The sequence below is a fragment of the Gymnoscopelus microlampas genome (assembly GCF_963454915.1).
Source record: "Gymnoscopelus microlampas genome assembly, chromosome: 9".
Taxonomy (NCBI): domain Eukaryota; kingdom Metazoa; phylum Chordata; class Actinopteri; order Myctophiformes; family Myctophidae; genus Gymnoscopelus; species Gymnoscopelus microlampas.
Genome location: NC_139946.1, coordinates 7626831 through 7646744, shown reverse-complemented (window position 1 = coordinate 7646744; position 19914 = coordinate 7626831). Strand labels below are relative to the sequence as shown.

The 19914-nt window shown below is 41.6% G+C and overlaps 1 protein-coding gene across 1 annotated transcript in view; it reads left to right on the top strand.

The window, feature by feature from the left end:
• LOC311051376 (contactin-associated protein-like 4) overlaps positions 1 to 19914 on the top strand; it is a gene marked incomplete at its 3' end in the record, with an annotated part of 143526 nt that overhangs the window by 57604 nt on the left and 66008 nt on the right. Inside the window, exons 7-11 of the mRNA XM_084065940.1 lie at positions 7277 to 7452; positions 8461 to 8607; positions 13148 to 13415; positions 13717 to 13866; positions 16657 to 16828. Coding sequence (XP_083922066.1) covers positions 7277 to 7452; positions 8461 to 8607; positions 13148 to 13415; positions 13717 to 13866; positions 16657 to 16828 — 913 coding nt within the window. The remainder of the gene's footprint in view (positions 1 to 7276; positions 7453 to 8460; positions 8608 to 13147; positions 13416 to 13716; positions 13867 to 16656; positions 16829 to 19914) is intronic.

The following is a 19914-nucleotide window of genomic DNA, read 5'->3' as shown; positions in this document are numbered from 1 at the left end:
GCAAGCACGCGCGCACACACACACACACACACACACACACACACACACACACACACACACACACACACACACACACACACACACAAGCGCACACTCACACAATCCCTTTATGAGGCAATCATCTGTAACGGCTAGTGGACATGGACAAAACAGCACTGTTGTCTTAGGAAGAAGCCAGGTATAGGCCTGCATGAGGCGTGCAGCCAGTTGGAATGAATAGGGTGGCTTATTAAGATTTATGTCTACAAAATGCATCCCGTTGCCTCTGTGTATTGCATTCATCAAAATGTCGGATAACTATAATTTAGCCCACTGGCTCATAATTCAGTCCAATTCTTTACTGTCACTCGAATGGTTTTATTACACTGAGGAAATATAACATGTACTGGGGTGTGCCCTGCACCAGTTGAATCTGTCTTGAGAGATTAAGCTGTAGCTGACATTAAGATGGCATCAGAAAGACAGACAGATAGACAGAGAAGCAGAGTGTATTTTACAAAGCTAGCTGTGTGTGTGTGTGTGTGTGTGTGTGTGTGTGTGTGTGTGTGTGTGTGTGTGTGTGTGTGTGTGTGTGTGTGTGTGTGTGTGTGTGTGTGTGTGTGTGTGTGTGTGTGTGTGCGCGTGCGTGCAGTTCTAGTGCTGTATCCATAGATTTACATAGAATCTTAACAAAGTCAAGTCAAACATCAAGGCCAGAATCTTGTTCTCCTTCACCTGCTCGAGGATTGGAACTTTCTGGTTTCTTCCATCAAGATAAAATAAGATCATAAGGATAGATAGAAGGATAGATATGATGATTTTTGTCCTTGCTGGGTATCAGTCTTACATATTTTTGAATTATTTACGGCATGGTGCTTAAGGGGCGAGCAGTCTAGAAGAGTGTTCCTCTGTATGTATGACCCCCAAATGTTGTGTCCGCCTGTGGATTCCTCTCTCAGTGATTGCAACATTTTTCTCTCAGTGATTGCATTATTTAATATTCATTTTATCTGTTTGTAACTCAGAGAGTGTACAAATGGAACCAAATGGACCCTTACGGGTTAATCCTCAGAGTTGGATTAACCCAACAGGATTTTACTGTGCAGGTCCAGCATGCTCAGCTCTGGGATCAGCACTCACAGAGTCTGTTATAATTACCTGTTCAGTGTCAACTCCAATCGCTACTTTATGTCTGAAGCCATCGGGTCATCACAAGCTATGGATTCCTGCAGGGCAGGGATGACTGCAGGGACAGCAAAACCCTGAGGAGCAGAGATGGGATGTTTCACAGAAGCTCACTTAAGCTCACTTAAAACAGAAATGGAAGCTGTAGTCCTTGTTCACACCAATAACTGTTATGCCAATGCTGCTACCTTTACTGTATCGAACAGTATGGCACAAAGGAAATCGACAGTGTTAATACAACTCTGAAGAGTGTTCGAATGGAACCAAATCAAATCCAATGTAATTTAAGCAATTGCTTAAAATACAGTTTTACAAAACATGTTTTCACTAAAACTAGACTGATGCATGGGATGCACCATTCCACTGAATCTCAATTTTGATTGCAATAATAAAATAATGCCAGACGGGCACTGCCAACCTCCTTATTAGACACAACCTGTCGATTGTGTCTAATAATAGTTTAAATCAAGAGCCTCAGCATTGTCAGAGAAGCCAGACAAAGCTACACATGTATCTGGACCCATAATATACAGTATACTGCGACTGACCCCTTGTAGCCAGGCAGTGACAATGGCTGGCTTCTAGTGAACAGTTGACAACCTTGTTTTGCAGCACAAGAATTGAAAAGGAAACCTTATTGTTTGGACCCTTTGGCTCACTTGATGAGGTAGGGAAGGACAGACAAAAACAAGAATGAAATCAATGGCATTCTAGCTAGCAGTTTGTGTTGGCTCCCTTCTTTGTTTCAAAATGTTTTCAATGTGCAAGGCAATAGAATGAGATTGTATATTAATCTCGTCCCGGGTGAGTTTTTTAAGCAGTATTGCTGTCTAAGAATTAAATGCTGAAGCAGTTGCGACAAGCTGCCTACTGATAAGGCATGTCATTGCCTTTGTGAGAAATAAGATTTAGTGTCTGGCTGAAGGCCCATAGCAGGAGCTACTGCCGGATGTGTAGCAGGTAGAATATGATTAGCTGATTGTCTTGGGAAGCTGTGTGGAATGTTAGAACAATGAAACCATTGTACAGCACAGGCTCTACAACTCTAACTAGAGCATCTGATCGAAATCCCTTCAACTCAGATAAAAGAGGCAGTAAGCCACTGCACCCACGGGGAGTAGCTTTAGCCGAGCTGAACAGTTATGTGGGCAGCATTGTTTGTGGCTCTCTTTCAGTTTTTGGATGGATAACATGGACCAAAATTCCCTGTTGACATTTTTTTAGTCCCAAAATGTTATACCAATACCATACAATGATATTTCAAGTAATCTTCCAAAAACATGTTTGGAAACTATGTCGCTCATAAATTCAATTATCACTTTCATTCTTTTGGAGAAAAATAATTCTCACGATCCTCGGTTACATAACCTTGGTCAAAATGAAGCACTCATGCAACTCTGGATACTGTTTTGTAATGTAGTTAACTTACTCACACAGACAAGTTTTTGTGCTAAATACATCTGTGTATTTTATGGTTGCCTTTTGGCATGTACATGTATGACGCCTGTTGCGCCACCAATTTACATAATACCATGTATACCATACCGTAGCCGTGCCACATATAGTATGTGTAGCTGCGATGGTACACTAGCATCTCATGACCAGCTCATTTCCGTGCAGACATCTGCAATGCCTCTAAGATTTTAAGATTTTTTTTAAGTACGATGACTGTGTGTGCACTAGAACAGAAAAACTGTCGAGGTTGTGTGAAATGTTTACTTTTATTACTTCCTCGCTATTTTAACAAAGAAAAAGTAAAATAAATGGGTTCCAGGCCATGTAATGTAATGTGTAGCTAATTTCTATTAGCACCAAAACAAAAGCTAATTTGGTGATTTTCTACCGTGTGTGAAAAAGAACATTTAATGTTAATGAAACATAACATTGTGCTCTTTCTATTACGATCGATTATGGGTCACTTTAACCCAATTTGTGTAGAAGAGGGAAATGTATTAGGTTGGAGTGTAGCATACTTTTTCTAAATGCTGAACTATTAACACATGACACTTACACATACTGTATACACTCATGAACATGCATATTTAACATGCTAAACTCCACACTGTTGAGTCATTCCGTAGAAAATAGGTGAAAGTAAATTCTCTAAAATTAAAATGCCGGCTTAGGTTACACATCCATTACGCATAATTTGTTCCCAGGTATTTTAAAGGGTTGTTGCTGTGCCTTTCATCTTTCAGCAAAACAGCACTTCAAATGGATTTTCAATGGTCACTTAGCAACAAGAGGTGCCATATGGCTGGCAGCCTGGCACCTCCTTCAAGCATCTTTCTTTTGTGGATACATGAGCTTATTGCTGCGATTAAACTCGGGTCATTCCTATTTAATACCTACAGTACCTGTCATTTCCATTCATCTAAAGTATGATCAAATTGTGAATTGGCATGAATTGGCTGAAACGAATCAGTTTGTCCAAGGTCCCTGGTCCTCTCTCTCTCTCTCTCTCTCCCCCCCCCCTCTCTCTCTCTCTCTCTCTCTCTCTCTCTCTCTCTCTCTCTCTCTCTCTCTCTCTCTCTCTCTCTCTCTCTCTCTCTCTCTCTCTCTCTCTCTCTCTCTCACTCTATTCCTTGATTAAGTTACCCCCCTGTAAAGAATATCTAATTCATATTTAATGACTGGGTCTATCTGGCTGCTCCTGTAGGTCCTTTCTCCCAAAAACCTAACTAAAGGGTGCAGTGGTTGATCAACTAATTTAAGTCTGCTGGGGTTCATCTGCTGTTAATTAGGTACTGCTATTTGCTCATTACAGTATATGTGCTATTTTTTTCCGCCTCAATTATAAATCTTCACTAACTGCAGCTTGGTCTTCTGTTCCAAAGTGCAGATGACGTTGCTGTCGGGCAGAAAACTTGTATCTCCATGTTTCAATTATTATTATTTTTTGTAAATTAATGTTACTATTTCATCATACAAGTGTCACACAAAGGTAGTGTAAATAGCAGATCTACAAGCTAACAACGTGTCGCAATGCGGCACGTTGTGAGCTTGTCGACCGGCTATTTTCACAATCTTAAAATGTCTTTAAATTAATAATAAAAAAGGAACGGTTTTGGACATACAAGGTTTCCACCCGACATCAACGATATTCAGCTCCAGCCAGATGATAGAGGGTGATTTTGGTCATCTGGCCTCCTGTGCGAGCTACAGAAGATGAATATATTCCGCAGAAGCTGCCACACCATCTATTACTGTTTTGGCAGATTTACCATCCGAACTTTGAATAACTTCTTTTCAAGGAAAAGACTGTTCAAACTGTTCAAACATCCCAAAATTAACCACATGAACCCATAGGTGTGCATGCCACGCCGAAAACCTGTTTTAAAAGACTGTCATGTCACAGACTCAGATATCCATTTGTCTTCATTTCAACAGATCAAGAGTGGAACAAAAATGAATTCTCCTGACAGGGTTGATGAAACCCTATGACCCACAGAGGAGAATTACATTACTCCTGCACGGGTAGAAGAGCACCAACTGTGTTTTCTCCCTTCTCATCCTCACTTCACCCTTCAACTTCTGTTCTTCCGAATCCTCCTTCATCTCTTCTGCGTGCTTTACCCACTTCCCTTTCCTCCACATGCGTTCTCCCCTGTCTCCTTCTCCCTTTCCACCTCCTTCCACTTCCTGCTTTGTTTCAGGCAGTGGTTAAAGTACATTTACTCAAGTACTGTACTCAAGAACAGTTTTGAGGTATTTTTACTTTACTGGAGTATTTCCAATTTAATTGTAATACTTTTACGTCTACTCCACTACAGTACATCTCAGAGGCAAATATTGTACTTTTACTCCACTACAATTATTGAAAAGTTAGCTAAGTAGATTTTGATTATTATTACAAAACACACATTAACCACTTCAGCACTATATACATTTCGGCCATTTGAAAATATCTGATCTACAAGCTCACAATGCGTCGCATTGATTTTTATACATTTGAAACCTTGTGAAATAGGACATTCTGCATAATGAGTACTTTCTACTTTAAAGGGATATTTCACTTTCAAAAAAACTTTTGGTCATTTTATCGTCTATTCAGGCTTTTGTGAGCCCCACAGACAGTTTTTAAGTTGCTTGATTCAATATTTAGATATTAGATATTCATTTTATCAAACACGCCCCCTTCCTATACAAACCCATTGTAACTTCAAACTCCATTTTTAACATGTTAGATTCATCAAAAACACCCGTCCTTGGTTCAACCGTCTCCTATCGCCCCCCTATTACGTGAGGGGGCCGTGTTTTTTCGATTACTTTTTTCATTTATTTTTAATATTTTTTTTGGAAAATGAAAAAAATAAAATACAGTAAAAAAATAAAAATAAAATGTATGAAAAAAAATCTCGGAAAAACACGGCCCCGTCGCACATTAGGAGGGCAGGGTGAGTCAGCAGAACCAAGGACGGGTGTTTTTGATGAATCTAACATGTTTAAAATGGAGTTTGAAGTTATAATGGGTTTGTATAGGAAGGGGGCGTGTCTGATAAAATGAAAATCAAATATCTAAATACTGAATCGAGCAACTTAAAAACTGTCTGGGGGGCTCACAAAGGCTTAATTGAGTAGATGATACAATCACCAAAAGTTTTTCTGAAAGTGAAATATCCTACATTTATTTTTCGGCTTACTCTGATGTTCTGTTTTTGTGCCTCGTTTTTTCCATTTTTTTTGTGTTTTGTTTTGTTTTTTGTTTTTGTTTTTAGCGGTGCCAACCGCTCTATACGTGGCTTTGTCCGTATGTCCGTCCGTCGTCCGTATGAGCCTGGGATGAGCACGGCAAAGAAGAAACACATACAAACACACGCGCACACACAGACACACACACACACACGCACATGGACACTGCCTATGTCATCTCTCCTCTCATTGCCCACACGTACCACTGGTTATCAAAGAGGGGTCCAGGAACCCCCAACGTATGTTATGTCCGAGCACGGGATGAGCACGGGATTTTAAACAGCTATAACTCCAGTTCGCAGCATGCCACCAACTCCACATTTGGTATGTGGACTTAGACCACCAATAGGGACGGGCATGAATTGCTGACGTTCTCAAAGAGGGGTACAGGGACCCCCAGCGTCTGTTATGTCCCTCCGCCCGTATGAGCACGGCATGAGCACGGGATTTTAAACAGCTACAACTCCACTTTGCAGCATGCCACCAACTCCAACTTTGCAATGTGGACTTAGACCACCAATAGGGACGACCATGAATTGCTGAAGTTCTCAATGAGGGGTCCAGGGACCCCCTGCCCCCATATGAGCACGGGATGAGCACGGGATTTTAAACAGCTATAACTCCAGTTTGCAGCATGCCACCAAGTCCACATTTGGTATGTGGACTTAGACCACCAATAGGCACGAGCATGCATTGATGACGTTATGAAAGAGGGGTCCAGGGACCCCCAGCGCCCGTATGAGCACGGGATGAGCACGGGATTTTACAGAGCTATAACTCCACTTTGCAGCATGCCAGCAAGTCCACATTTGGTATGTGGACTTAGACCACCAATAGGGACCAGCATGAATTGCTCAAGCCCCGCCCCCTCTGTCTTCCCATTGGCTGGCCTTCAAACAGCCATAACTCAAGTTCGCAGCATGCTATGGAGTACAAATTTTGTACATGGACTAAAGCCAGCAATAGGGACTAACTGTCATTACTTAAGGCCCGCCCCCTCTGTCTGCCCATTGGCTGGGCTTTAAACAGCCATCATTCCAGTTTGCAGCATGCTACCAAGAACAAATTTGGTAAGTGGACTCAGACCACCAATAGGGACGAACTGAAATGAGTTAAGGCCCGCCCCAAAGGCACCGCTTCCTTCACACAGGGTGTGATTTTTTTCTTTCCTCTTTACTTTGTGTCAATCTTGTGCCTTATTTGTCTTATTTTGTTCCTGTCTCTGTTTTGTTTTGTCCCGATGTTGTATTTCGTGTTGTCTCTGTAGTCGACATGACTACCTCACTGTGGTGCCCACATGAAAAAAAAAGATTTCCGGACTTTTACTTGTAACAGTATTTCTACATTGCAGCATTGATACTTTTACTTAAGTTAAAAAATGTGAGTCATTTTTACACCACTTCTTCCTGCTTTGTTTCAGGTAGCAATGTGTCTGCTGCCAGCCTGCCCCTTGTTTCCCTGGGCAGCCTGCTAGACGACCAGCACTGGCATCATGTGGCGGTGCAGCAGCTGAACTCTCACCTGAGCTTCACCGTGGATCAAAGCACACGCAAGGTTCAGGTCCCAGCAGTGTTCAGTCACTGGCACATGAACCAGGTGAGTTGATACTGCATGGCGCAAAGTCTGAATCGGCTCTTTGGGATGAGTGTAAAACTCCAGATGTTGTGTTTATACACAATCCAGCGTTCTAGGGGCGCCGATTTATGTCCGCACTAGCGGGTGTGCAGCGTGCGTTTATGCGCGGCCAGCGTTTTTTCTCTTTTTGCTTTAATGCGGTTAATTTGGTTAATTTGGTACAAAAAATGTACTCTATGAAGTGCAGATGTCGGAGGTTTTTTCATTTTTTTGTGATGAGTTTGTGAAGGGTGCTCGTCATTTTTCCTGGGTGCTTTAGCCCCGAGGCACCCACAGTATCGGCGCCCTTGCAGCGTTCATTTGTATACCGAAAGCATGGTACTGTGTTTCACTGCTGTCGGGCGGGAAACCTTGCATGTCTAAAACCATTACTTTCAGGAAATGGAAAAAAGGAACCTTTGTTCCAATTAATGTTATTATTTAGTCACAAGGTCTTGATATTGCTTTATCATTAAAGGTAGTGTGATATTCCTTGGTTAAAAAAAAGTATTATTCTGATTGTAATCATGATAGCTATCTTGAATCCTGTACTCAGTGTACTGTATGAGTTCTCTCTCCTGATTGGATGAAATTGGTATCCTGAACTGAAAATTAATTTTCTGTTTCCTAAAGAGCTGGAGAGATGGGGAGACCCCTGAACAAACACTATATGGCAATGATTACTATCGGAATATAGAGCCATTTAACGAAACTATCCCTTACACCACCTTTAATCATTGGTTAAATGTTTATAAAACCCACAGACAGATTTATATTATATTCATTATGGGTGAAAACATTTCAAAATGTTCAACATTTTTCAAAGATAGTGTTGTGAGCTTGTAGATCGTCTAGTTTCACTACTTTTGCGCAGCACTGTCGTACTACGAAGTATAAAATAGAGTAATATGGAAAGAAACTTTTGAAAAATTTGAAAATACAAGATTTCTGCTCAACAGCGATAATGTTGTTGTTGTTTTCCCCAAGCAGCTGACTGTGGGGGCAGCCCAGGGCCATAGTCCTGAGACACCTGACAGCTCCAACATGAACTTCAATGGCTGCCTGGAAAACCTGCTCTACAACGGTCTTAACGTGGTAGAGCTGGCCAAACAGAATGACCAGCAAGTCACTGCAATGGTGAGTTTATAGTTTGGTATACATTACCTTTAGGATATTGTCACATGAACCTTATAGATCCAACAGGGGAAGCTACATGGGGTTTCTCGCACTACATGTACTGTATGTCTAAGTGCACTGAAATGGGACATGGTTTCACATGACTCATTGATGTCTTTGTGTAGTGCCATGTTATGGTGTGTGGTGTTTCCCTTACCCCTTATCCCTAAACGTATTAGCGTACTATTTTGAAAAACATTTTAAAATAGTTCTAACTAGCCAATCTACATCGACACGTTTGAACTATTTTAAGACTATAAGGGGTAGGCGGCATGCAAGATAGGGCCCTATGGGTCCACTCCTTCAGGGTCCTTGACTCCTTCTGGTTCCATTTTTAACACTCTCAGAGGTTAAGAGAGAGAGAGAGAGAGAGAGAGAGAGAGAGAGAGAGAGAGAGAGAGAGAGAGAGAGAGAGAGAGAGAGAGAGAGAGAGAGAGAGAGAGAGAGAGAGAGAGAGAGAGAGAGAGAGAGAGAGAGAGAGAGAGAGAGAGAGAGAGAGAGAGAGAGAGAGAGAGAGAGAGAGAGAGAGAGAGAGAGAGAGAGAGAGAGAGAGAGAGAGAGAGAGAGAGAGAGAGAGAGAGAGAGAGAGACAGACAGACAGACAGACAGACAGACAGACAGACAGACAGACAGACAGACAGACAGACAGACAGACAGACAGACAGACAGACAGACAGACAGACAGACAGACAGAACAAAGTTGTACAAAGGATTGTTATAACTCTCAAAATGCTTAGCCGTAGTTCATAGCCATTATTAGCATAATGTGTTCCCTAAGATGACATTGTGGAGAACTAGATCGCTGCAGATGTTTATAAACGTGTATTCATTAGTATACAGGAATAGAGCGGAAAGAAATAAATTTAATACAGAGATAAAATATTATGGCACACAGAAGTGGTTCCTAATTAAAATAAAAATACAACAAGGGTGCCCTTAGAGAGAGAGAGAGAGAGAGAGAGAGAGAGAGAGAGAGAGAGAGAGTGCGTGCGTGCGTGTTGGCTAGGATTGAATGCACAGAGCAAGAGAAGACACAATAACAAGGATTGTGTGTGAGAGTGTGCGTGCGTGCGTGCTCGCGTGTGTGTGTAATGCGTTAGCATTATAGCTATTTACATGATATTATGTACATACTTACTACCCATATTCTTGTGCAGTATGTGTATCTATAATGTATATTTTATCTAGCTAGGGGATCATGGCACTAGAATAACATTAGAGCCACATCAGGTTTATGTCAGTCATGTAAATGCCCACACAACGACTCATGCCTTGATGTTAATATCTTGCAAATGAGATGTCCAATTCACTATAAGACTTCTCAGCACAAACTCCACGCTGTAGTGGAACTAAGACCTTTAATCTGAACTAATTTAAATGATGGATAGATTTTTTATTTATTTAAATGTTTTGCTTCATTAGACTCCCAGCCCACGTAGGCACTATTCTTGTTTGTGATCATAAACACATTATACAAGAATGTTCTATTGTTAAGATTATGTTTTTGCCCCTGTGTATGTGGGCGCTTGACTGATCAGTACCAGTATGTTGTGCATGCTGCCACTTGGCCACATTATTATTATTTTTTTACTTCTTAAGTTAACTTAAGTAGAAAACGCATTATCAGCCAACTTGGACCTAAAGACACACTTAAACCTCAAACGTTAACTTATAAACAAAGCTCTTCTTTGCCTTTCCCTTGTAAAATACAGTATACATTTGGCATTATTAAACGCTAGACTGGCGGGCACTAGCCTACACAGTTCTACGCAAGTCTGTAACGATGTAAATCGGGAACGATACAAGTTGGGAATGCATACCCCACCTGGTTATTAAATACCTGTTGTACATGTTGTCTGAGTCCTTGCTGTACCTGTAGTTAAGTAACACAGTACTAATAACGTTAGGCACCGGCCTACTCGTTAACAACGCAAGTCGGGAACGATGCAAGTTGAGAATGCATGTCCTGCCTGTTTATGTTATATCCGTTGTACTTGTGTTCAGAGTACCCAGTGTGGTACCCACTATCATATGACTGATCAACGAAATATGGAGATACGGTGATCCCTGATTCTGTCAAAAACTGCTGATGTCGTGTTGATGATGTACATGGGCATGAATGGGAGGCCGACAGACCCTGCAGACAGACAGATACAAACGTGACCAATTCTTGGTCAATCCGTGAAGCCGATGGGTTGGGTTGGCCAATCAAGAAAGCCGATGCCTACACCCCCACACACACATTCAATGTGTCCTCCACAGACCCGCGAGCAGACATATTCAGATTTGTCTTTTTTTGCTTCTGGACAACTGCTGGCCTGACCAAATTCCCACTGGGCACAAACCATCACCGGGTCATTGGTGACACATGCGGCAAGTTTGAAGTCAATCGGTCAGATGGTGCCCGAGTTATGCCCAGGAGAGACATACACACACACTCACGCATGCATGCACTCACTCACTCGTGTGCACACACACACGCACACACACGTACATGCACACGCACACACACGTACATGCACACGCACACGCACACGCACACACACGCACACGCACACGCACACGCAGACATACACACACACACACACACACACACACACACACACACACACACACACACACACACACACACACACACACACACACACAGGTTTCTGTGATTTATAGATACTATAGATGCCTTCATTAAAGGGCAACTCAAGGCTGTGACGATCTTCTGGGTGAAACATGACCAGACCGTCCAATATCATCAGTTTATTGAAGAGCTTATCAGATCATTGTAAAAAGGAAAGTAAAACATAAAACGCATCTCCCCCAAGTTATGTCTTTCTTCCTCTGGGATATTAAAAGCTACCAATTACTGTGGCTAATGGGAGAATAACCGATCTTAATTGTGTACCGATTGATCTTTGAATCTTTGCCAGGTTATGAGTAAAATGGCTCAGGAGATTTTTTATTCTGCTGTCAGACAGCATATATGCTATATATCTTGTAAGTTACTGTCATAAATATTACAGACTCCAAATAATAGTTGGCCTACATGACTTAGAAATCAGTGCCACATCTTGAACGATGGTATGGACCATAACTAAAACCTATCCCAGAAGAATTATTACATAATCCATTCTGGTTATTTGTTGCACTATTGTACTTTGCAGAGCGCTCTTATGAGACATTAAGCAAATAGGTGAGGGCGGCAGGCACACTGGCTGGCGGTAGTCAGTTTATTATTCTATAATGGATTCAGCCATAATGGATACAATATTTCTACTTGGCATCTTCAGTTTTAGTGTGTCATTATTATGGGATTTTATTACATCCATCTGTTTCTCTTATTTATTTTCAGTTCAGCGGAAGACATCTTGTAATGTATTTGTCACAAACATAATCCAATCTCTTGTGACTTGATCTACTTTAAGGAGTAAAAAAAAAAGCATTCTCCAGTTGCTAATTTACCTATATCTGTCATGCAGATTCAAGGCAGCTCATTGTTGACAGTCGCTTTCAAGTTGCTTGAAAAACAGGAGTGGAGGAAGGACGGTGAATGAAAAGCTGACATGATTTCTTTCTTTTTTTCCACATACATTGATTGAGGATTTAATTGTGTTGTTTAAGGCTAGTTTTTTTTTTTACATCTCTGTTGCAATACAGTCTTTTAGCTCATGATAGTTTGGACAGGTCAGTCACAGGTGCATGTTGGAACCTTTGATTCTCACAATGACCCTTCACAGAAATATTACAGGGACAGTGGAAGTATTGTTATTTGACACTGGGTATTTTCCGCATGAACTGATTTTGCACTTGCCAGCAAACTATTACAGTAGGAGATATGAAACAGGGGGAGCGGTTGCAAGGGCCGGCGCCAATTTTGTCATCTTATACCCAATGGAAATCTTGACCTCAACACATACGGTACACTGTGATAGCTGGCCCTTGTTGATGTAGACTGAACCTAGACCGTACTATATATTGCAGTAGCTGGTCCCTTCAACAGCAGATTGTGTAACTGGTGCTTTTTCAGCATTTAACAAGTTTATGTATCGGTATGGGAATATGGATGATGATGTATCACTGCTGTTGACAAGTTTTAATGTCCCTCCCAACATTCAAATTCGCCACAACAGAAACGTCCAGGCCCCCCCCCCCCCTCTCTCTCTCTCTCTCTCTCTCTCTCTCTCTCTCTCTCTCTCTCTCTCTCTCTCTCTCTCTCTCATTTATATACTCTCTTACCTTACACAGGCACTGACCCCTAAGCTTAGTTGTAGGACATTGAGGCTTTCATGTTGCTCCGCTCATGCTGATTCTAAATATGGGTGTTATAATTATGGAAATATCCGTATCCCGTCCCATCAGACTTGCTGATGAGACCTCTTGTGGCATCGGGTCACAACTGCAACTAATTAATATTCATGTTTTGTTATCTCTTTCATAATCAGTTTTCCTGTCCCTCCTCTGCGTCCCACCTCTTTTACCTCCCCTCTTCTGTGTTTCACTCCCTCAGGGCAACGTGACCTTTTCTTGTGCTGAGCCAATTTCGGTGGCCGTGACATTCACGGGCTCCCACAGCTTCCTCCAGCTGCCGGGAGCGACAGCGTCAGCGTCGGCGGTCATGACAGTGGGGCTCCAGTTCCGTACGTGGAACAAGGCCGGGCTGCTGCTGACATTTGACCTCCCGCTGCAGAAGGGCACGGTCTGGCTGTACCTGGATGAGGCCGGCCTCCGTGTTCAGATCCACCAGACTGACAGGGCCCTTGTGGAGCTCAGCACAGGTCAGTCTTAAGATTAATCAAACCGTGAACGAACCCATACAGGTTCACAAGACTGACAGAGAGAACTGTTGGACGCTAAGGTCAGTCGGCCTCTGCAAACGGACCCAGCAGGTTCAGTCTCACAGGGTGCAAGGCTTGACATAGGTCTGGTCAGAATATAAGACAGTGGACGATGAAAATGAAAGTGTGTGTGTGTGTGTGTGTGTGTGTGTGTGTGTGTGTGTGTGTGTGTGTGTGTGTGTGTGTGTGTGTGTGTGTGTGTGTGTGTGTGTGTGTGTGTGTGTGTGTGACTGACTCTCAGGTTCGGGTCTGAATGACGGACAGTGGCATTCTGTTGAGCTGAGCTTGAGACGAGGTCATCTGACTGTCGCTGTGGATAAAAAAGAAGAAGCTACATCCCACACCAGCCTGCCTATTGCTTTTACCACAGAAAGTTCCTTGTTCTTTGGCGGTAAGAAACAAATAATAATAATACAACTTTATTTGTATAGCACTTTTCAAAAACAGGTTTACCTCAGGGTCTAAACACAAGTGCTTCACAGATATAAGAGGAGCAAACAAGCAAAGTGAAATAAATAAAAAGGAAGGCTCGTCTGAGGACGACCTAGAGAGATAAGGTCTAGCTGTCATTCCTCTTGTTGAAAGCTATTTTATGAGAAGTTGTTTTTAAATGAAGTTTTAAAACTGGACACTGAGGTAGCCTGTCTAATATCCAGTGGAAGATTATTCCACATGTGTGGAGCCCTTCCGGCAAATAACCTACTGCCTTCTGTTACAAGCCTTAGTCCTGGGGACCGAGAGTATTAATGGCTGGTCAGCGGACCTCAGATTACAGGGAGGGTTGTAAGGGGTCAGAAGGTCACAAATGTAAGCAGGTGCAAGGCCGTTCAGTGATTTAAAAACAAACAATGCAATTTCAAAATCAATTCTGAACGCCACGGGTAGCCAGTGCAATGAGGCAAGAACAGGGCAAATGTGGTCATATTTTCTGGTTCTTGTAAGAACCCTAGCAGCAGTATTTTGAACGAGTTGGAGGCGGTTAATCGTTTTTTTGAGGGAGTCCAGTTGTCCAGTTAGAATTACAGTGTTAATTTAACTCTCAACTAAACACTAAACTTACATTGCATAATGTCATAACGGTCATTTTTCTTTTGGGGCAATAGGTTTCACTTGGGCTTAACTGAAAGTGATAGTTACTGTTACTTTCAGGCTCTAATATTGCTTCAAATAGTCAAATTATTACCAGATGTGTCTGGAGACATACTATTATGCGTTTCTTAAATGAGCATGATAACTTGCACACATGTACTATACTTGTTACCTAATTTTAAAAGCCAATAGTCAAGTCACTATCTACAGTAGATCTCAGAATTAACCCGAATGGGCTGCGCTACAGTACATCCGAAACTGCATGAAAACGGATTTTAAGTACTACCCATTTTGTAAAATTATAAACCATGAGTAATTACTGTAATATAGTTCATGCTGGGTTGGAGAAAACTCGCATTGAGCCATAAAAATAAACCCCACAGGAATATTTCATTAATATCAGCTTGAATTTTCATCTTGGTGGCTGTGGAAATGTGCTGATCTGCCAATTTCTGATGAGATCAAAGCCATGGAGATCCTCAGCTATCACCAGAGCTATTCTGGTATTGTCAATAACGTTGCTATCTTGTTTGATTACTTTACATAAGACACTGCTTCTTAACGTGGGGTCCGGAGACCCCCAGGGGCACCCAGCTAAATGATTGATAGTTAGAAACCAAATGGACACTTAGTGGTCTGTAACGCAGAGAGTGTACAAATGAAAAAAAAGGACCCTTAAAGCTCCATAATTACGGTTACATTTTTACACTCTCAGAGTTCAATTAACACTTTTTACAGAGTAGATTGGGACCCATAGTGGGGGATCTGTGGCCTAATGAATATCAAACTGGGGGTCCTTGAAATTACAAAAGGTTGAGAATCAGCGACTTAATAAATCTCCTACATACAGTGTGCATATGCAAACATGTACTCACCCACATGTGGACACAAACACCTTCTCGTAAACCATGTCCACACGGCAACACCACAGATGACCTTTCAGCATGCCTGAATGGATAATAGAACTAATATAGAATTCTGTGAGCTTGTGAGAATTCTTATATAGAATTTATAACAGCTGTTCTTGAAGCCCTATGGTACACCACGATGTTGTTATTAACTGACCAACAGGTTTAGCATGACCATTAGGAATTTTACCTCCACATCCTTTGACCACTTAGGCACTATATACTTTGTTGCATGACTAATAGCGGAAATAGCCAATCTACAAGTTCACAACGCATCGTGATTCTGCTAGTGGTGAGCTTGTAGATCGGGTATTTTTGCTATTTTTAAACCTTGTCGTCTATAATGACATACCCAAAATAGGTAAGCCAGGTTGAGTACCACATTCTAGAAAATAACACTGACTGGCTGAGCCTCTGTCACGCCTTCAATCGGTTAAATATTTACTGTAACACTCAATCAGCATAAGAATTTCATTTTCTGTGCTGCGGCTCAGAACAGGGCGAGGGTAATGCGATACCATCATGGAAATCACTGACATGGTAAATTTATGAAGCAGCTCTTATTGACGTGACACAGTATGAATAAACCCAAGAGGTGTTGACCCCTGTTTTAAATTCCAATAGGTTACACTGGAACCTACAACTGCATACTACTGTCTACAAAATCTGTGTAATTGTAGTTATGAAATATCTATTTCACGACAACACGCGGCTGAAATATTCACCCACAGCAGTAACAGGCATCCAGAGTAGTATAAAAAAAAAAAAAAGTATTATGCAATAGTGTTCTACTCATAACTTTATATCAAATTGAAACCGAAATGCCTACCTCAAAATGTGTCCTGTATGTATCATTACGGAGTTGTTCAGTTATATCCTAAAAGATCATCTTCACTACTATGCTGGGGGGAAAAAATCATATCATAATTTGATAAAACACGACATACAGTAGCATGACTCAATAGAGGAACATGGCCATTATTTATGCCCCTTACATACAGTATTAACTTTACAGCGAGAATGGTGCATAAAATTCTATGATTTCACGCTGAGATCACATTGGTATGGATACTGTATTAGAAGGTATAAACAGAACTAACAGCATAATTACAGTATACGCCGCTTGTGTTTTCCTCTATGCCGTTTTATTTGTTCACTGTCATACGCTTCTCTCTTTTATGTAGGGTGTCCTGCTGAGAATAGCAGTCCAGAGTGTAGGAACCCTTTTAACGTCTTCCAGGGCTGCATGCGGTTCCTGACTCTGAGTGGCAAACCTGTGGATTTGATCATGGTGCAGCAAAGGCTACTGGGAAATTACAGCCATCTGCAGATTGACATGTGTGGCATCATTGACAGGTCAGTCCAACCCACACCTGGGGTCTATTCCACGAAAGCGGAATTAAATTATCCTGGTTTAAAAGGAAAATCCAGGTTTGACAAGCCTGCGCTGTTCAGCCTGGTTTATTCAGTTCCACGAACGCCAAGCCTGGCTGAGAAGGAGTGACTTTGTCAAGCCAGGATCGTTAAACCAGGCTGAATGTGAGTTCACCTATTCCTATAAAAGACCATGAAAGTCGATAGCAGAGTCCTTGAACTTGACCAATCATGGAGCCCAAAACCAGAGTGGCGTTCTTCTCTGTGGCTGAACAGCAGCACTGCAGCAGCTCATGGAATCATACAAGGAATTAAAATGTATAATAAGCAAGAAAGGAAACACGGCCGCAATAAATATCCAGAGAAAGCGAATTAGCAAATTAAATGCAAAAGTTGTCCAAAAATATGCAACTAATATACAAGTCAATAAATATATAATTCAGTTAGGCTTAAACATGAGGAGTTTATGTGAATATTGGAATTATAATTATAAATACTTAGAATAATTTTCTAATTTTTAATTTCTAAAATCGAAGATCTACAAGTGAAAGCTTCCCTTTTGGCGGCCGGGGGTCCCCGGTCAACGGGGGTCAACGGGGGTTCGGGAGTACCCGGCCCCCCGTGTACTCCCGGACCCCTGTTGACCCCCGACGGGGGGCCGGGGGTACACGGGGGTCCGGGGGTCCACGGGGGGCCCCATGGTGGCCAGGGGTCCATGGGACCCCCGTGGACCCCCGGCCACCATGGGACCCCCGTGGACCCCCGGCCGCCACGGGGACCCCCGTGGACCCCCGGCCGCCATAAGACAATTTTTTTCCGAGCTTGTAGATCTTCGATTTTCGCATAAGAATTGAATAAGTGTGGAAAAACTCATTGGTTTACGATTGGAGTCATTGGACTAACAGCTATTTCACAAAAAACTGAAGAACAAGGCACTGGATTAATAAAGCTAATTAAACCCGGGTTATCCCTAATCCAGGTTTCGTGGAACGGGCCCCTGATTACTTAAGGATGAACACAAGTTTTGTTTCCTTTATTTACATTACACAATTCTTTGTCAATATTTCTTACTAAGAACACAAAAATAAAACAAATGGCTCCCAACAGAGGCACACTCAATGAGTACAGTAAATGTACATTTTATTTTCAATTATTTCATTCAGCTGTCCTTGTGATCTTAAACATTAATGTATGTACCTTATTTGTATCTATGTATGCTGTTTGCTGCTAAGAATATTATACAGTATGTTATTTAAAGGTAGGGTAAGTGATTTTCTTTGGTTAAAATAAGTGTTAGATAGCTCTATATTCTGATAGTACTCATTGCTATAGAGTGTTTGTTCAGTATTAGGAGTCTCCTTGTCTCTCCACCTCTTTATTAAACAGAAAATGCATTTTCGTTTCAGTTTCAGTTTCATTTCCAATTTTATCCAACCAGGATAGAGAACTCAGTCAGGATATAGATTAAACAAGTGAAATTGGAAGTGATGACACTAAGAAATGAGCAGACAAAATTGGAACTGGAACACTATACAAATTAAGCTTAAAAATGAGTACTTTCTCCTGATTGGCTGAGATTTTGACACCTACCGAAAAATGTATTTTCTGTTTATCAAAGAGCTGGAGAGACAGGGAGACATATGTTACTGAACAAACACTCTATAGCAATGATTACTATCAGAATATAGTATTTTAACCTTTTAACAAAATACTTTTTGTTTTGACCAAAAAATATCACTTACCCTACCTTTAATATTTCAACAAATGCTTTTTACGGAGTTCAGAGGAAACCCAAACGCACAACACAGGCAGGAGATAAGGTGAGGTTTAAGAAGGTTTATTTGCAGAGGATGGCTGGGAGTTGGGGAGCGATGGTGAATGGCAGGCACTGGCAGGCAAGCGAGCACTAGGCAGGCAGCCAGACGAGCAAAGGAAAGACCATTAGTACAAGCTTTACTAATCAGTAAACTCAGGAGGTCTGAAGCGTGTCACTACCACTGGAGCCGAAACAACGATCTGATGATGAGTGGGAGAAGAGCTGGCGTTTATGTGCTGGAGAGGTGATGGATGACAGGTGTGTTGGCTGAGGGAGGTGAGAAGCTGATTGCTGGCAGGTGTGCAGGATCCAGGTGAACGAGTGGCAGGACAGGAAGGAACGCGCGCGCGCACACACACACACACACACACACACACACACACACACACACACACACACACACAGAAGCCAAATTACGAGTCACCTGTCTAAGTGATAGTGTCCTGCTTGATAAAACTGGAAGAGATGCTGAAATGTGCTATATATCTATGAAAACAGTGATCAAAGCAACGCTATCGCCAGAGGGGAAACGTTACCATTGTACATTCCTGCAAATCACTGACAGGTTGCATGTCTACATTTAGGTTTATGGTTCAGTATGCTGCATGTCAACGTTTTCGTGTTTCAGTGCTTTTTGTGCTTTGCAGAAACATACAGTAACGTTTTCTCTGGCGACCAGGCTGGATCAAAGCTGATAAAACAGTTCATTCAGCAGTTTTTATTATTAGTAGTTGCATGTTTCAGTCCTAAACTCTATTAGGTTTGTATTTCAACCCTGTCTTTATTTTTATGAATAATATGTAGCCTACTTCCCATCTATATTCCTCTGTTCTTTTTCCTCAAATTGCACCCTCAATATAAACATTTGAGCATGATATACACTTACAAATTAAATAAGTTTGATTGATCTTTATTTACACAATTGTGCACTTTGTTGTGTGGATCTATGGGAGAATGTCTCACAGTTCAATTACTAATCATATTTCACTTTATTTCATTAATGTTATGTTCTGTGGAGGGAAATGAATGCAAATAATGAATTAGTGAAGAAAATACAGCATCCAAAACAACATGACACTTGAGCAATAACAAACTACAATCCATTACCAGTGATCCAGCTGTGTAACATGTCATAAGTAATTCACGTCGCTTCCATTTGGTTGGAAATTACCTTGAGTCACAGTGGGATCTGTCATCACTGTCTTGTCAGTTTCTTCATATTTCTTCATATGTTGCCTTAACATGGTCACTG